The following is a 15,098-nucleotide window of genomic DNA, read 5'->3' as shown; positions in this document are numbered from 1 at the left end:
CTTGGCCCATTCTGACCTCCTGAGTCAGAATTTCCTGGAGTGAAGCCTAATAATCTGTATTTTTAAAAAACACTGTCCCAGACCCATCTGGGTAACAAGAAACACCTAAATATGATGAACTGCGTGGCAGAGATGAGTGGGAGCTTCCATCTGGCAGATGTTGACAATCCACTTGGCCAGATTTTGACCTATGGAATTAAATATAAGATACATGTATTTTTAAAGCTTGTGTATAAATAAACTAATACATTACTCATGTGGAGGGACCTTTGGAGGAAAGTAAAAGAAGTGCCATCTGAGAAAGTTTTAACACATTTATGGATTGTCACAGACTGAAAAGATTTCAATATTACCTTATTTATCTTTCTCAGTGCTTTAAGATTCAAATTTTATGTGGCTAGGTCAAATATTGATACATAGAGATGTATTATTTGTTTTTTTTAAATGTAAGTAACCAATACTTGAGTCTATCTATAGTTTATTTTTGTCTACACAAATAGCATTGTGTACAGGGACTAATGAATGGTATTTTCTTATTCCATGTAACACAATTAAGTTTCATGTTTTCATCATGATAACTTTCTTTTGAATAATGAGACACACATCAGTCTATATTAAGTGAATTATTAGTCATTTAATTAGCAATTAAAAATTCAACACTTTTAGGTCTTTAAAAAAATCTGCGATGATGAAGGAAGTTTACCTATAACTATTTATTTATGTAGAGTTGTGAAATCCACTGGATGTTGAAAATTAAATATCTTATCTGTATAGGTACTTTGCCTTTTGATCTCACCCCCCCAACATTTAGAACAGTGTCAAGTTTAGAGAATAGGCTACATATAATTTTGATTGATGAAAGGTTGAAAGGATTAAGGAGTTAGAATCTGTTATTGAAGTCTTCTTAAACAATTGTCTAATATTTTAAAACTATTAATACAAGCAGTACTTAATTGGTACCTACCCTATACCTGTACTGTAATACAGAATCAGACTGCAGTCTTATAAAAAGTTTGTATCATTGTTCCTATTTTAAAGATAGAATTTACATTCATAGTGGTTAAGTAACTTAAACAGAATCACTCAGCTAGGAGATGGCTGGTTGCCAAAGGATTTGAAGCCAATTCTGCTTGACTTCAAAGCTGTCTGTGTCATGGCATCCCTTCCCATCTAAGGACACTGTGCCCTAAACTAGCTTCTATATTTGAAAAGTTAGGATGATATGCTGTTTTACATAACAGCAGACTTTTGTATGTCATTGCTTGTGCCATTGAGATGTTAGAGATTTCTACATTATATAATTATCAATAAGTCAAACAGACACAGATTGGCAATTTTTAACCACTAGATATATATACTGGAATTAAACAATTAAGTAAATGGATGGCAGATGGTGGGAGCCACTGTTGAAGTAGGAGGTTACAGATAGGGTGAAGAAGATAGAATAATCTGTGTGATAACTGATTAGAGTTGGTGACATCAGTTTACACTTATGTTTAGCTTAACATATATATATATATATATATATATATATATATATATACACACACATATAGTTATATTTAGAAATGTTTACAGATATACACAGGTTAACATACACCCATTTATTTCCTGGCTTTGCCAGCTGAGAGGGCCAAGAAGCAAAACCCCAGTAGCAAGGAGCACACTTATCCAGACCTTGGAATTCTCCAATAAAAGAAACCAGTGTTCCTAGGAGAAATTACTTATTCTATGATTGAGGACAGTAAATAAACAAGATGGACCTAGCGCATCTGGTCTTGCAGTGCCAGGGAGAAAGAAAGTGATGTAGAAAACAGACAGAAAAACCCGGGATGATAGGGGTATGTCAAAGAGACATAGGAGCTAACTGAAAGAGTAATCAATGGCCAAACCTTTAACAATATGAGTAAAAAATAAAGTATTAGATTATAAGCTAAAGTATAAAAAACCCATGTGTCCGTACTCCACATCAATATAAATAAATGATTAAACAAACAAATAAGTAAATAGGTTGAAGAGACAATAATTTGGGCAGATACTGAGTGCGATCCTGGGGTATAAAAAGGATAATAAGTAAAAATAAGGAAATCTGAATAAAAATGAACTTTAATTAATAATAATGTATCAATATTGGTTCATTAATTGTGATAAATATACTGTACTGTTGTAGGAAACATCTTACAACATCTTTTTAAAAAATTTTTATCGGAGTATAGTTGATTTACAATGTTGTGTTAGTTTCTGTGGTACAACTAAGTGAGTCAGTTATACGTATATCCACTTTTTTGTAAAGATGTTTCTAATAGAGGACATTAGGTGTGGGATACAGGGAATCTCTCTGTACTACTTTAATAATCTTTCTATAAATATAAAAACATTCTCAGTTTAAGTTTTTTAAGTTCAATTAGACAAATTAGCCCATAATGGGAAATGTTACTAAGGGATAAATATCTTGCTTTATTATAGTGGTGTTCAAAGTTCACCTCCAATATAGAAGCTACAATACAGAAACAATTTGGGATGTTTCCACATAAGATGAAACTTAGAAGCTATGTAAATTATTTTCTATTCACAACTCGATTCCTAGTATTTTTGTTCTTCTTACACTAGGATGGTAATAGTTTTATGATGTAACATCATCCAGTGCAATTTTACAAGAAGCAATGCTCTGTGTCATAATTCTCATTTTGTTCCAGGCTTACTTAATAAATGGTTGAGTAGATAAAGAATGAGCAGACGGTATTAGTGAGGGAGATGAATGAAATAAATTAAACATGCCCTGCAATTGACAAATCTGATTACAGTTATTTTAATGTACATATTATCTGTAAAATACTTTGCAGTAGGGTAAGAGTGCTTACATTTACAATTTGCACATCATCATTGTGTCTCCAGGAGCTGTCAGTGTCCCCACTTTGATCAGCTTTACACAAATGATGCAGAGATGGTCCCATCACAGAGCAAATTACTCTTGAATTACTCTGAGCTGAGAAGTGGTTTCCTCTTCTCCCTCCATTCTGAACCATGATTTAAAGGATATTATTTAGCCTCTGAGACAACAAAGTTGGAAAACAATGGTGTTTATTAAATCAAACAGTCTTTGAAAGCCATACAGTTTATGTTTAACTTTGATGGATGTAAGTAAATAACAAAGAATTCCGCTTTAGGCTGGTTATGTCTGTGCTGATGTTTATTTGATAGCTTCATGTTGAAATGGTTGATTATTTTATTAAAGAATTGATTGCTTTAAAATAAAGCATAAATCTCCAAATAATAAGATCCCAGTATATGCAAGTAAGATGAGAAAAACTCGGTTTTGAATGATACATGATGATGTATGTATTTCCCATTCATTCATTCATGCATGTTTCCATTCAATAAAAATTTATGAAATATCTATATGCCAAGTAATTTTCTGGTGCCGGGAATATAGCAGTGAACTAAACCAAATTAATCCCTGTCTTCATGGAGCATACATGTTAAATGCAATTATGAATAGAAAGTTGGCAGCACTATCAATTTATTAAGTGAAAACTGATAGCTACCTACAAGAAATACATCAATCAAAATGAGAATGTTTGCAATGTAGTAAAATGAGTGAAGAACTTTAAAGACAGTCTTTGTCTGGATCTTTACTAAAGTATAATGCAAAAAATATGTAGTGGTAATGGGAAAGTGAGTATAGTTTATAATTTAAGATAATTCATAAAGGTATTCACTACTGAACAAAGTACATTAAAAAAAATTCTACTGTCTTCCTTAATTCTCTGTTCCTGTTTCTGTCAGTAAATTTGCTATTTTGCTACAAACACTATGATGAGCTAGGGGGCTTATAGCTTCCTCTTTCTTGTTTCCATGTCTTCTGAATGCTTTGTCCACAATACCAAATATGGCATGACTTTTCCCTCATGAGGGAATCAATAGGGACTTTGAACTTATGCCAAAATGTGACTGTGAGAACCACCAGTCCAGTGAAGTTTCTGTGGAAGTAAATACACTGCAATTTCAAAACTTCTTTTAGACAATTTTAGCTTTGTATGCACACTATGTGTTCTGTAGTAGTCCAGAAAATTTGTGGAGCTGGACATGTTTAAGAAAAGCAGATAAGGCTGAAATTATGCATCCTCTGAATCTGAATACCACAAAAAGTGCTATGATTAAAAGAATAAAAGTACATTTTATAGTACCAAAGTCATCATCACCCTATTATGAGTACATAAAACACTAGAAAACACTAGTTAACAAATTTTGCTCTTACAGAGTATATCTGTCTCTATTTTAATTTTATTGAAAGACACTTCACACGTTTCATAGATGAGTTTGTTGACATAATACATAATAAAAAATAAAGGTTTTCTCTATATTTGATTTTTTACCACCAGTCATTTATTCCATACATATTTATGGAATCCTTCTCTGTTCGGGTGCTGTTCTAGATCTAGGGATTCAGCTGTGAATGAAATAAACGATATTCCTGCTTTCATAAAAATTACATTTTACTTGAGAGGACTGAAAAAAGCAAATATAGAATTAAGATATGAATATCAGATGGTGGAAGTTCAAGAACTAGGGAGAAAAATAAAACACTGAAGAAACAGAGGGCATGGTGAGGTGAGGGGGGCTGAGGTCGAGAACAGACAAGAAAGGTCTCAGTGAGAAACCCGGAGCAGGGAGAAAGCCCTGGAGAAGTCAGGGTGAGAAGCACCTCTGAATAATAGGATGTAAATACAAAGATCCTTAGGCAGTAGTGTGTCAGAAGTGCCTAAAGACAGCCAGCCTGGGTAGAGCTGCTGAAGAAGGGTAGCAGGAGATGATGAGGTCAGAGATGTAGAGAGCCATACGGTAGTGATGCTTGTATGCATTTGCACATTTGGCTTTCACTCTGCAGTGAAACAGAGAGACACAGAGGAGTGACAGGATCTCACTTCTGTTTTTAAATGATGAGCCTCTTCCCCACACCCTTGTCACACCAGTATGGGGCTCACCAAACAGTTCTAAACTTTGTTCTTGCAGTCTGTTGTTCAAAGTGGTGCCTCTGATTTGATTACATTTTTGGAGGTGTAGAAAAAATAATTAAACATGACGAATTAGAGTGTATTACTTTGTCTGAACACTGCTGGAAATTAAAATAGTTAGAAATACTATACATATATATGTATATAACATATCTTTAAATTTTAATCTCACCAGATGTCTAATACTGTTCACATAGGGCTAAGCCTGTGGTTATACAATATTCACTATGGCTGACCTCTTTTCCATCTTATTATATGTATACATTATATAAATATATATGTATATATAATGTATATACGTTATAAAATATGTATTTTATATATAAAATATGTATATTATATATTATTTCTCTATCTCTTTATACATACACACACACACATATATATATGTGTGTGTGTGTATATATATATATATATATATATAATATATATATATATATATATATATATACCATCCAGTAGTCCATGATGGTTTTTTTCCTTGGTTGTCTATAAAAGCTGAAAACTACAAAAACAAAGGTTATCTACATCAAGAAAAGTATTTGTCAATACCTCTTTATGGTGTCAAACCGAGAGTCTATACAAGTCTTAGCAAATTGATAAAAAATGGATGTTGAAATAAATATTCATATGTGTGTGACTTCAAATTCAAAATATTCAGATATACCTAAAATAGCATATCTTTTTTCTATTTTCATCAGTGTCATTTAATAGACACTGGCAAATAGCAATGAACACCATAAACGATTGTGATTTCTATTGAAATATTTGGGGAAATGGAAATGAAGGAAAATGTCTCTTTTATTTGCTATTGTTTTCAATATATTAACACATTTAATAGCATATTTTTAAGAAAAACTCCACTATATTTAATGTATGAATTTCAGTGGTTATAGGACCCATATGATTTCAAAAATAAGAAATTATGAGAGTTTTAATGCTGTAAAAATGTGGTAATATAGATAATTATGTATTATTAGTGTAATGGGATATATTATACAGAGTCCACAAATTTTAGGAATATAGAATATACATAAGGTCATCAAGAACATCTTTATTTTATCAAAAGTAAGATAGTTTATTTATCTAAACTTTATAGAGAAAATGTAGACTTAAGATTCTATGTGACTACAATTTTATTACAGAAAATTCTCAGGATATTAGTTGATTTATATTTTTTTAAAACACTTCAAAATCTGTAAAAATTGTATATAAAGTATAATTGTTTCCAAGTAAAATGAAAATTTAATTATTTGGGATTTTTATTATTCTACATGTCAAGAATGCCCAATATACATTATAGACAGGTGTAATTTCAAGGCTCTGTTAATCATTGCTACTCTTTATTTTGCAGCTCCCTCTCCAGTCACCAATGTGAAAAAGGGGAAAATTGCAAAAAACAGCATCTCTTTGTCTTGGCAAGAGCCAGATCGCCCCAATGGAATCATCCTGGAGTATGAAATCAAATATTTTGAAAAGGTGGGACTAAGAATAAAGAATATCTTTTCTTCTTCTTTTTTTTTTTTAATTTTAGAAACTGCAGTTATCCAATTTATAGAAAAGCGTGTTGGTATTTTATGTGTAAATCAATGACAATTGACTTGCAGTCATGATTATGAAAGCTGGAAGTGTACAGGAAGCACTTTATTTGTGTTCTGCTGCTGCCAAATAATTTACACCACCAGGATACTGCCGTAGAGTCTAACATTAGCTTAACTAGGGTTCACAGCATTAAAAGATGAAATCATAGGACATTTTCAAAGTGTCCCAAAGACTGGAGTTGTTAACCTTCAGTAGTAACTGCAGTGTACCACAAGGAAAAACACATTCTTATGGCCAGTAACCCTGCATAATACCTATACTATTAAGGAAGTATAGGCAGATAAGGTGTATATGTACCTTATAATTTTAAAATATAACAAAAATCTAACACTGTAGCATAAAATTTATTTTAAAAATTTGAGGGCATAAAATTGGAAGTGTATGCTTCACATTCCCTATAGTTTCTTGATTTCCTCTTCTTCACTGAGTTGGCTCCTAGGTCCACTCTCACATGTTTTGGCATAATAGTTGTTGAAATCTAAAGGCAATAATCATCCCTCTTCCTCTTTGCTGAATCCACAACTGAATGAGCTATTGATAAAGGAATAAACAGGTGGAAACTAAAGATGAACTTATAATTTCTAAAGCTGGACTGGAATATTTGGCTTAGATATGTAGCCACCTTGTTGCTTCCATGTTGGAAGCGACAACTCCCACCCTATTTTACTGTGATTTTTTGTACAGACTAGATCTGAATGGCATACACTACTTAGAACAACCTGAGTTCTAATAGACCAGATAAAGATAGATGAGTGCCCAAACTAGTCTCTAAGAGGTGGATAGGAGACCCTGGCCCAGACGTATGTGTCCTATGGAGGTAGGAGTATAAAAGATTGCTGACATAATGCAGAGAATCAGATCCCAAAAGAGAAGGGAAGGAAGGGCTCAGCCACACTTACCCAGTTGCTTCTCCCAAACTCCCAGAGACATTGCTCCTTCTCTCTTAGGGAAGAATGAAAAGGGTGGAAGTTCAAAAACTTACTCTGCAATACCTAAGAAATTGTCCAAGGTAGAACATTGGAAACGAGAGGGGAAATGAATGGTCCCACTTATACTAATGCAAAAGTATCATGAGAAATACTGATATCCTGTTAATGAAAGTTACTTAAAAATTCAACATTCCATTTATATGCATAGATGAAAGATTATAGATAAAACATTGAAATACATTGAAGTAATTCATAGCATTTGTTAAAAAACTTTCTTGCAACTGATTTTTTTTTAAATAAATTTTATTTATTTATTTATTTGGCTGCATTGGTTCTTTGTTGCTGCACACAGGCTTTCTGTAGTTGCTGCAAGCAGGGGCTACTCTTTGTTGTGGTGTGCAAGCTTCTCTTTGTGGCTTTTCTTGTTGTGGAGCATGGGCTCTAGGCACGTGGGTTTCAGTAGTTGTGGCACATGGGCTCTAGAGTGCAGGCTCAGTAGTTGTGGTGCACGGGCCTAGTTGCTCCATGGCATGTGGGGTCTTCCCGGACCAGGGCTCAAACCCGGGCCCCCTGCATTGACAGGCAGATTCTTAACCACTGTGCCACCAGGGAAGTCCCAATTCATAGCACTTTTTAATTGCTTCGTTCATCATTGATTCAACAATTACCTGTGTAAAGATACAACAGAGAACAAAACCGCCAAGTTTATGTGGGGGAGAGTGAGGTTATCTACATTCTTTTTAGGTTTTGGATGTCTATACAATATTCATATATTCATTTTATAAATAGATAAATAAAAGCTCAATTATCATGTTTGAAATAGTTGTCTCTAGGAATGATTTGCTGGTGGCATTATATGTAACTAGTGGATTATTAAGGAACACAAATGAAGATACTTATATTTCAAAAATATAAATATTATTTAATACATTATTCACCAAGAGTGTCCTAAGAAAATACCTCTGAGACAAAGCTATGTTGCAATAAGATTTACAGTGTTTACTGAAAAAAAATAGGGTAAACCAAATAAAATGTTTTAATATTAATACCCTCACTGATTCCCGTTTCTCTGGGAGTAGTGGTCCAAACTGAATTGCCAATGCTAGAAGTCTACAATTTAAGCACATGCTGTATCCAAAAACAATTGGTTAAATTAATGTTTACATTCCTTTTTCAAGTTTTTTGTAAGCTTTATTACTGCATACTAATGCAAAGCTAGGCAAATATATATATATATATATATCTTTATGAATTCTTTTGTAAACATTTTAAGTTTCCAGATTTTTATTGTAATTAAATTGATTTTAAAAGAAGTTGAGGTGCATAATGACATTTTAAAATAAATATACTATGAAGACTATATATCTGAATATACATATCTTAGATGAAATAAAGTTCAACAGCAGGACGACTAAAAGTTTAACAAGTACTTGTTTTCCTGCATAGTTTTTCTTTACCTGAAGCAACTAGATGGACCAATGAGTTTGTCTTTTTTTTTTTTTAACATCTTTATTGGAGTATAATTGCTTTACAGTGGTGTGTTAGTTTCTGCTTTATAACAAGGTGAATCAGTTATACATATACATATGTTCCCATATCTCTTCCCTCTTACGTCTCCCTGCCTCCCACTCCCTATCCCACCCCTCCAGGCGGTCACAAAGCACTGAGCTGATCTCCCTGTGCTATGCGGCTGCTCCCCACTAGCTATCTACCTTACATTTGGTAGTGTATATATGTCCATGCCTCTCTCTCGCTTTGTCACAGCTTACCCTTCCCCCTCCCATATCCTTTTTATTTTGTCTTTAAGGAAATTGTCCTGATTTTTTTTCCCCTTATGAGTAACCTTCGATTGTTTTTACTCTTACTTCCCAGCATATGCATGAGTCTCATATACATAATATTCATTAAGAGCAAGGATTTATCTTTTTTTTTTTTCTTTTAAGCTGCTGCTTCTGTTAAAACAAGGAGTTACTCAACAAGTGGTGGGGCATAGTCCTTTTCTATTAATGTTGATTCTAATTAATTTTATCCATGTTGTGGAAATATTTTCTTTATAGTTCATGTTTATATTTATTTCAGTAAGATTTGGTTTTACACTTAATATTTTATATTTAAAGCTGTATTAATACATTCTATTATCTGCATAACTGAAAGTAAGAAAAAATGATTTGGGGAGCAAAGATTTCTATTCATATTCTCAATAAATGAATAACAAGTTGCCTACCTACATGCTTTTAACGCAGCAACCCTTATATACTATTTTGGGGAAGTTAACTTTTGGTCAGTGTTTTCCATTTTACAGAGAAGATACTAATTCCCGACTTTTTTGCCAAGCAAAATTATTGAGCACACCAGTAAAATACACAAAAAGGTTGGGTTTTTTTTTAACACTTTAAGAAGGAAAAAAAAAGGTTAATGAGCTTTTATACCATGTATTGAGGTGGGGGTCCTGATAGGTTTCCAGAGCTCATTTTGAATCTTCAGAATGATACCACCATTTTATTGGATGGCTCTTGGCCAGACACAGGTGGCAGAGCTTTCCAGGGCTCACACATTCGCCAGCTGGCATTTCTGCCTGTGATTGCCCTGCTCTAATAGAGGTCATTGGGCCTCTCTGCTCCTGCATGGTGATGGGCCCATTGCCATCTCTTAATTAAAGACAGAGGCAAAGGGAAGCTGCCCTTTGGCAGGGTGTTTGCCAGCTGGCTCCTTCCCCTCGCTGCCTGTGAACAGTGTTTGCTAAGCAGCTGGGGAATGTAGCTCATTTGCTCAGCTGGGGCATGAAGGCAGCAAACCACTACCCTGACCAAATCTCTAATCATAACCTATCTTTAATTCATCCTATAATATCTATCAGAAATTTAATACATGTGAAAAGACCTTAAGGAAAAAACAAGCTTAGCCAAAAATTCACACAGAAAAACATAAGGGAAGAGAAAGTTCAAAGCAGGGAATGTGTATTAAATCTTTGGCAACATTTGGTTGTGGGTGTTGAAGATGTGTGTATAGGTTTGTGAAATGGAGAAATTTATGAGGATGATTTAAAGGAGTGGATCAGAAGCAAATTTTAGAAGATAATTCGAGGATTCAAAATGTGTATTTATGGGTTTTGATCCCTTAGATATATTCGCTAAGTCTCTTCAATAATATAGTATTCAACTAACTCAGATAGACAACGTACCATTAGACCCGCAATAAGGAACCACTGAGACATACATAATGTTAACAGATAAATCAGACGGAATGCTGTATAATTTTGTATAATCAACTGATGTTAGATTATACATTTATTTCAAGGAACAGCATTCCAGTTTCCTTGCAATGATTTTTTTTCTATTTTTGACAAAATTATCAATTTCTACTTTTTCAATAGTTAAGAGTTACAATCATGTAAGCTTTTAAATTTTTTTTTTCTTTTCAGTAGAAGAATTTGCCATCATGCTATAGGGTAAAATCAAATTTACCTAGAAGTTGTAATGCTCAGAAGATTGTGCTGGGTACTATGTATATTACCTCTATCTCTGTGTCCTCACAGAGTCTTGATAAATAATTTCATCTTATTTTAAAGAAGAAAAAAACTTAGGTTGAGTTGCATATCCACATTTACACATGTACTTAGTTAATAACATGATTGGAATTCTAACCCTGATATTCCTATGCTATTTTTCATTAAAAAAAAATCTTACTTTACATATAAATGTTAATACTTCATGTAAAAATCCTAATTATATCAAATATAACAGAATCATAACTTCAGTTTTGTCTAGATTTTTCTCATGAACTCAAATTCCCTTTAAACAAAATGCAAATAGTAGCGAACATATATTTTATCATTTTTTACTGAAAATTACTGATTAAATCACAGCCAAACTGGAAAGGATAATATTACTAAGAAAGTCTTACACATTCAGTCATAAACTTGAGTGTACTCAGATTATCAGTAACTACAATAGTTTATAGAAGCTATTTACCCCTTTTAAAAGGAACACATCAAGAAATTGCCTGCTTTTTTTACTGTTCTACCCCTAGCAAACAGAAGGGGTAATAGAGTAGACAAGATCAATAAATATTTCTGAGTGAAGAAAATGACTGACATTACTAGGTAAAACTTTATAGAATTTATTTTTCTGCTTTAAATTCTTTGAAAACTCTAACAAAGTTTCCTAAGCACTTTAGAGACTAGGCACTTAAACTAACGTGAGTGTTAAAAAAAAACAAAGATCAATTGTTTATGTAGACTGAATCAGAAAAACCTATTTGGATTAGAATTTAAACCATATCTATCTATAGAGAAATTTGGATATACATAACCCTAAGAAAATTTTATATGTTTGAACGTATTAAATGAGGAATGGTAAACTGCTTTAAGGGAAGAATATTTACCCATTGTTTATTGTACATTGTATTGGTGGTAGCATAGAATATGGTTAGATGTTGACTTTGATGTGTCAAATTAGAAAAAAATTAAAATAATAATTATGACAATTAAAACATGTGCTTTACAGTTTAATACATGTTTTCACTTGCATTATCTGTTTCATTCTTACAACATTTCTGTGAGAATATCCAGCCACCAATTTTTATCCCAATTTTACAGATAAGGAAACTGAGGATAAAGTAAAAATGGGTTTGCTGTGTTTTAGCACGTGATTTCAATGTTCACACTAAAGGCACAGCATGGCATGCTGTAAACTTCAAGGAACAAGGAGTGTGGTTTGCATTTGTTTTACTTTTTAATAGCATTATGAACATTAAATAATAACCTTATTCCTACTAGAGTACTTGAGAAGTAAATGTTATTTTCTTGTTTTCAATTTTCTTTTTCTCATTTAGGAAAAATAAATCCTTTGCATGTTGTTTCCCTTGGATCTTTTTTAAAAATCAATACATTTTTTCTGCTTGTAAAGACAAAATTCCCTGAAATATTTAGAAAATAATGATTTACAGGCATCAATAAGTTCTTTTAAGTAAAGCCCAATTCTTAAAAAAGGGGAATAAAATCTCTAATCATAACCTATCTTTAATTCATCCTATAATATCTATCAGAAATTTAATACATGTGAAAAGACCTTAAGGAAAAAACAAGCTTAGCCAAAAATTCACACAGAAAAACATAAGGGAAGAGAAAGTTCAAAGCAGGGAATGTGTATTAAATCTTTATGTATCTAACACTTTATATTCAGAGTGGTAACTTCAGAGATAATGAGGAGTTATAGATGGTTTGTCTAGACTTTTGTTAGCAGTCAAAATAGGAATAGTTCCTCTCTGTTTCACTTTCCAAAGCTATCTTTTAGGTGACTTTTTCCCCTTCATCTCCATTCACTACTAACCCAGCCCAAACACATGAGAGTGAAAAAATGAAGTTTTAAAAAAGGAAAAAATTATTTTGCTTATGTGAAATTTTTCTTTAAAACTCACTGTTTCGACTTAGTGAGTTAAAATTAAATTTCTCCAGTGAAGTTCACATTCCTTCTCCCAACCCCTAAATATGCTTAGAAATCAAATTCAAGGGATTCTGCCAGTGGCCTTCATTTGGGCTGCAACTCTTCCCAGAGTCTCTGGCCTGCTGGCCTACTATATCAGATTTTGGAATCACCAAGCCTCCACAATCATAGTCTTGGTGCTGCAGCCAGGTGTCAACCGGAGCCTCTGAGGTGGGAGAGCCGAGTTCAGGGCATTGGTCCACCAGAGACCTCCTGGCTCACGTAATATCAAATGGCAAAAGCTCTCACAGAGATCTCCATCTCAATGCTATGGCCCAGCTCCACTCAATGACAAGCAAGCTACACTGCAGGACACCCTATGACAAACAACGAGCAAGACAGGAACACAGACCCACCGGTTAGCAGAGAGGCTGCCTAAAATCATAATAAGGTTGCAGACACACCAAGACACACCACCGGATGCAGTCTGGCTCACAAGAAAGACAAAATCCAGCCTCATCCACCAGAACAAAGGTACAAGTCCCCTCCACCAGGATGCCTACACAACCCACTGAACCAACTTTACCCACTGGGGACACACACCAAAAACAAGGGGAACTACAAACCTGCAGCTTGCAGAAAGGAGACCCCAAACACAGTAAGTTAAGCAAAATAAGAAGACAGAGAAATACACAGCAGATGAAGGAGCAAGATAAAAACCCACCAGATCAAACAAATGAAGAGGAAATAGGCAGTCTACATGAATAAGAATTCAGAGTAATGATAGTAAAGATGATCCAAAATCTTGGAAATAGAATGGAGAAAATAAAAGAAACATTTAAGAAAGCCCTAGAAGAACTAAAGAGCAAACAAACAATGATAAACAACACAATAAATGAAAGTAAAAATTCTCTAGAAGGAATCAATAGCAGAATAACTGATGCAGAAGAATGGATAAGTGACCTGGAAGATAAAAGAGTGGAAATAACTACTGCAGAGCAGAATAAAGAAAAAAGAATGAAAAGAATTGAAGACAGCCTCAGAGACCTCTGGGACAACATTAAAGGCACCAACATTTAAACAATAGAGGTCCCAGAAGGAGAAGAGAAAAAGAAAGGGACTGAGAAAATATTTGAAGAGATTATAGTTGAAAACTTCCCTAACATGGGAAAAGAAATAGTCAGTCAAGTGCAGGAAGCGTAGAGAGTCCCATACAGGATAAATGCAAGGAGAAACATGCCAAGACACATATTAATCAAACTATCAAAAATTAAATACAAAGAAAAAATATTAAAAGCAGCAAGGTAAAACAACAAATAACACACAAGGGAATCCCCATACTGGCAGGACATATTAAAAGTGATGAAAGAGAAAAACCTACAACCAAGATTACTCTACCCAGCAAGGATCTCATTCAGATTTGATGGAGAAATTGAAACCTTTACAGACAAAAAAAAGCTAAGAGAATTCAGCACCACCAAACCAGCCTTACAACAAATCCTAAAGGAACTTGGTTGGCAGGAAACACAAGAGAAGGAAAAGACCTACAATAACAAACCCAAAACAATTAAGAAAATGGTAATAGCAACACACTTATTGATAACTACCTTAAATGTAAATAGATTAAATGCTCCAACCGAAAGACATGGACTGGCTGAATGGTTACAAAAACAAGACCCATATATATGCTGTCTACAAGAGACCCACTTCAGACCTAGGACACACACAGACTGAAAATGAGGGGTTAGAAAAAGATATTTTATGCAAATGGAAATCAAAAGAAAACTGGAGTAGCAATTCTCATAACAGACAAAATAGACTTTAAGTAAAGACCATTACAAGATACAAAGAAGGACACTACATAATGATCAATGGATCAATCCAATTAATCAATCCATTAACAATTGTAAACATTTATGGACCCAACTTCGGAGCACCTCAATACTTAAGGCAAATGCTAATAGCCATAAAAGCAGAAATCAACAGTAACACAATAATACTAGGGGACTTTAACACCCCACTTTCACCAGTGGACAGATGATCCAAAATGAAAATAAATAAGGAAACACAAGCTTTAAATGATACATTAAACAATATGAACTTATTTGATATTTATAGGACATTCCATC

The 15,098-nt window shown here is 33.7% G+C and overlaps 1 protein-coding gene across 8 annotated transcripts in view; it reads left to right on the top strand.

The window, feature by feature from the left end:
* Positions 1–15,098, top strand: part of EPHA5 (EPH receptor A5) — a 330,826-nt gene that overhangs the window by 208,346 nt on the left and 107,382 nt on the right. For all 8 annotated transcript variants that reach the window (XM_067736164.1, XM_067736162.1, XM_067736163.1 and 5 more), the window contains one exon: positions 6,370–6,494. In XM_067736164.1, coding sequence (XP_067592265.1) covers positions 6,370–6,494 — 125 coding nt within the window. The remainder of the gene's footprint in view (positions 1–6,369; positions 6,495–15,098) is intronic.

Source organism: Pseudorca crassidens, chromosome 4 (genome assembly GCF_039906515.1).
Source record: "Pseudorca crassidens isolate mPseCra1 chromosome 4, mPseCra1.hap1, whole genome shotgun sequence".
In the NCBI taxonomy this organism is placed as follows: Eukaryota; Metazoa; Chordata; class Mammalia; order Artiodactyla; family Delphinidae; genus Pseudorca; species Pseudorca crassidens.
Note: the sequence above shows the minus strand (reverse complement) of the source record. Positions and strands in the feature narration are given on the sequence as shown.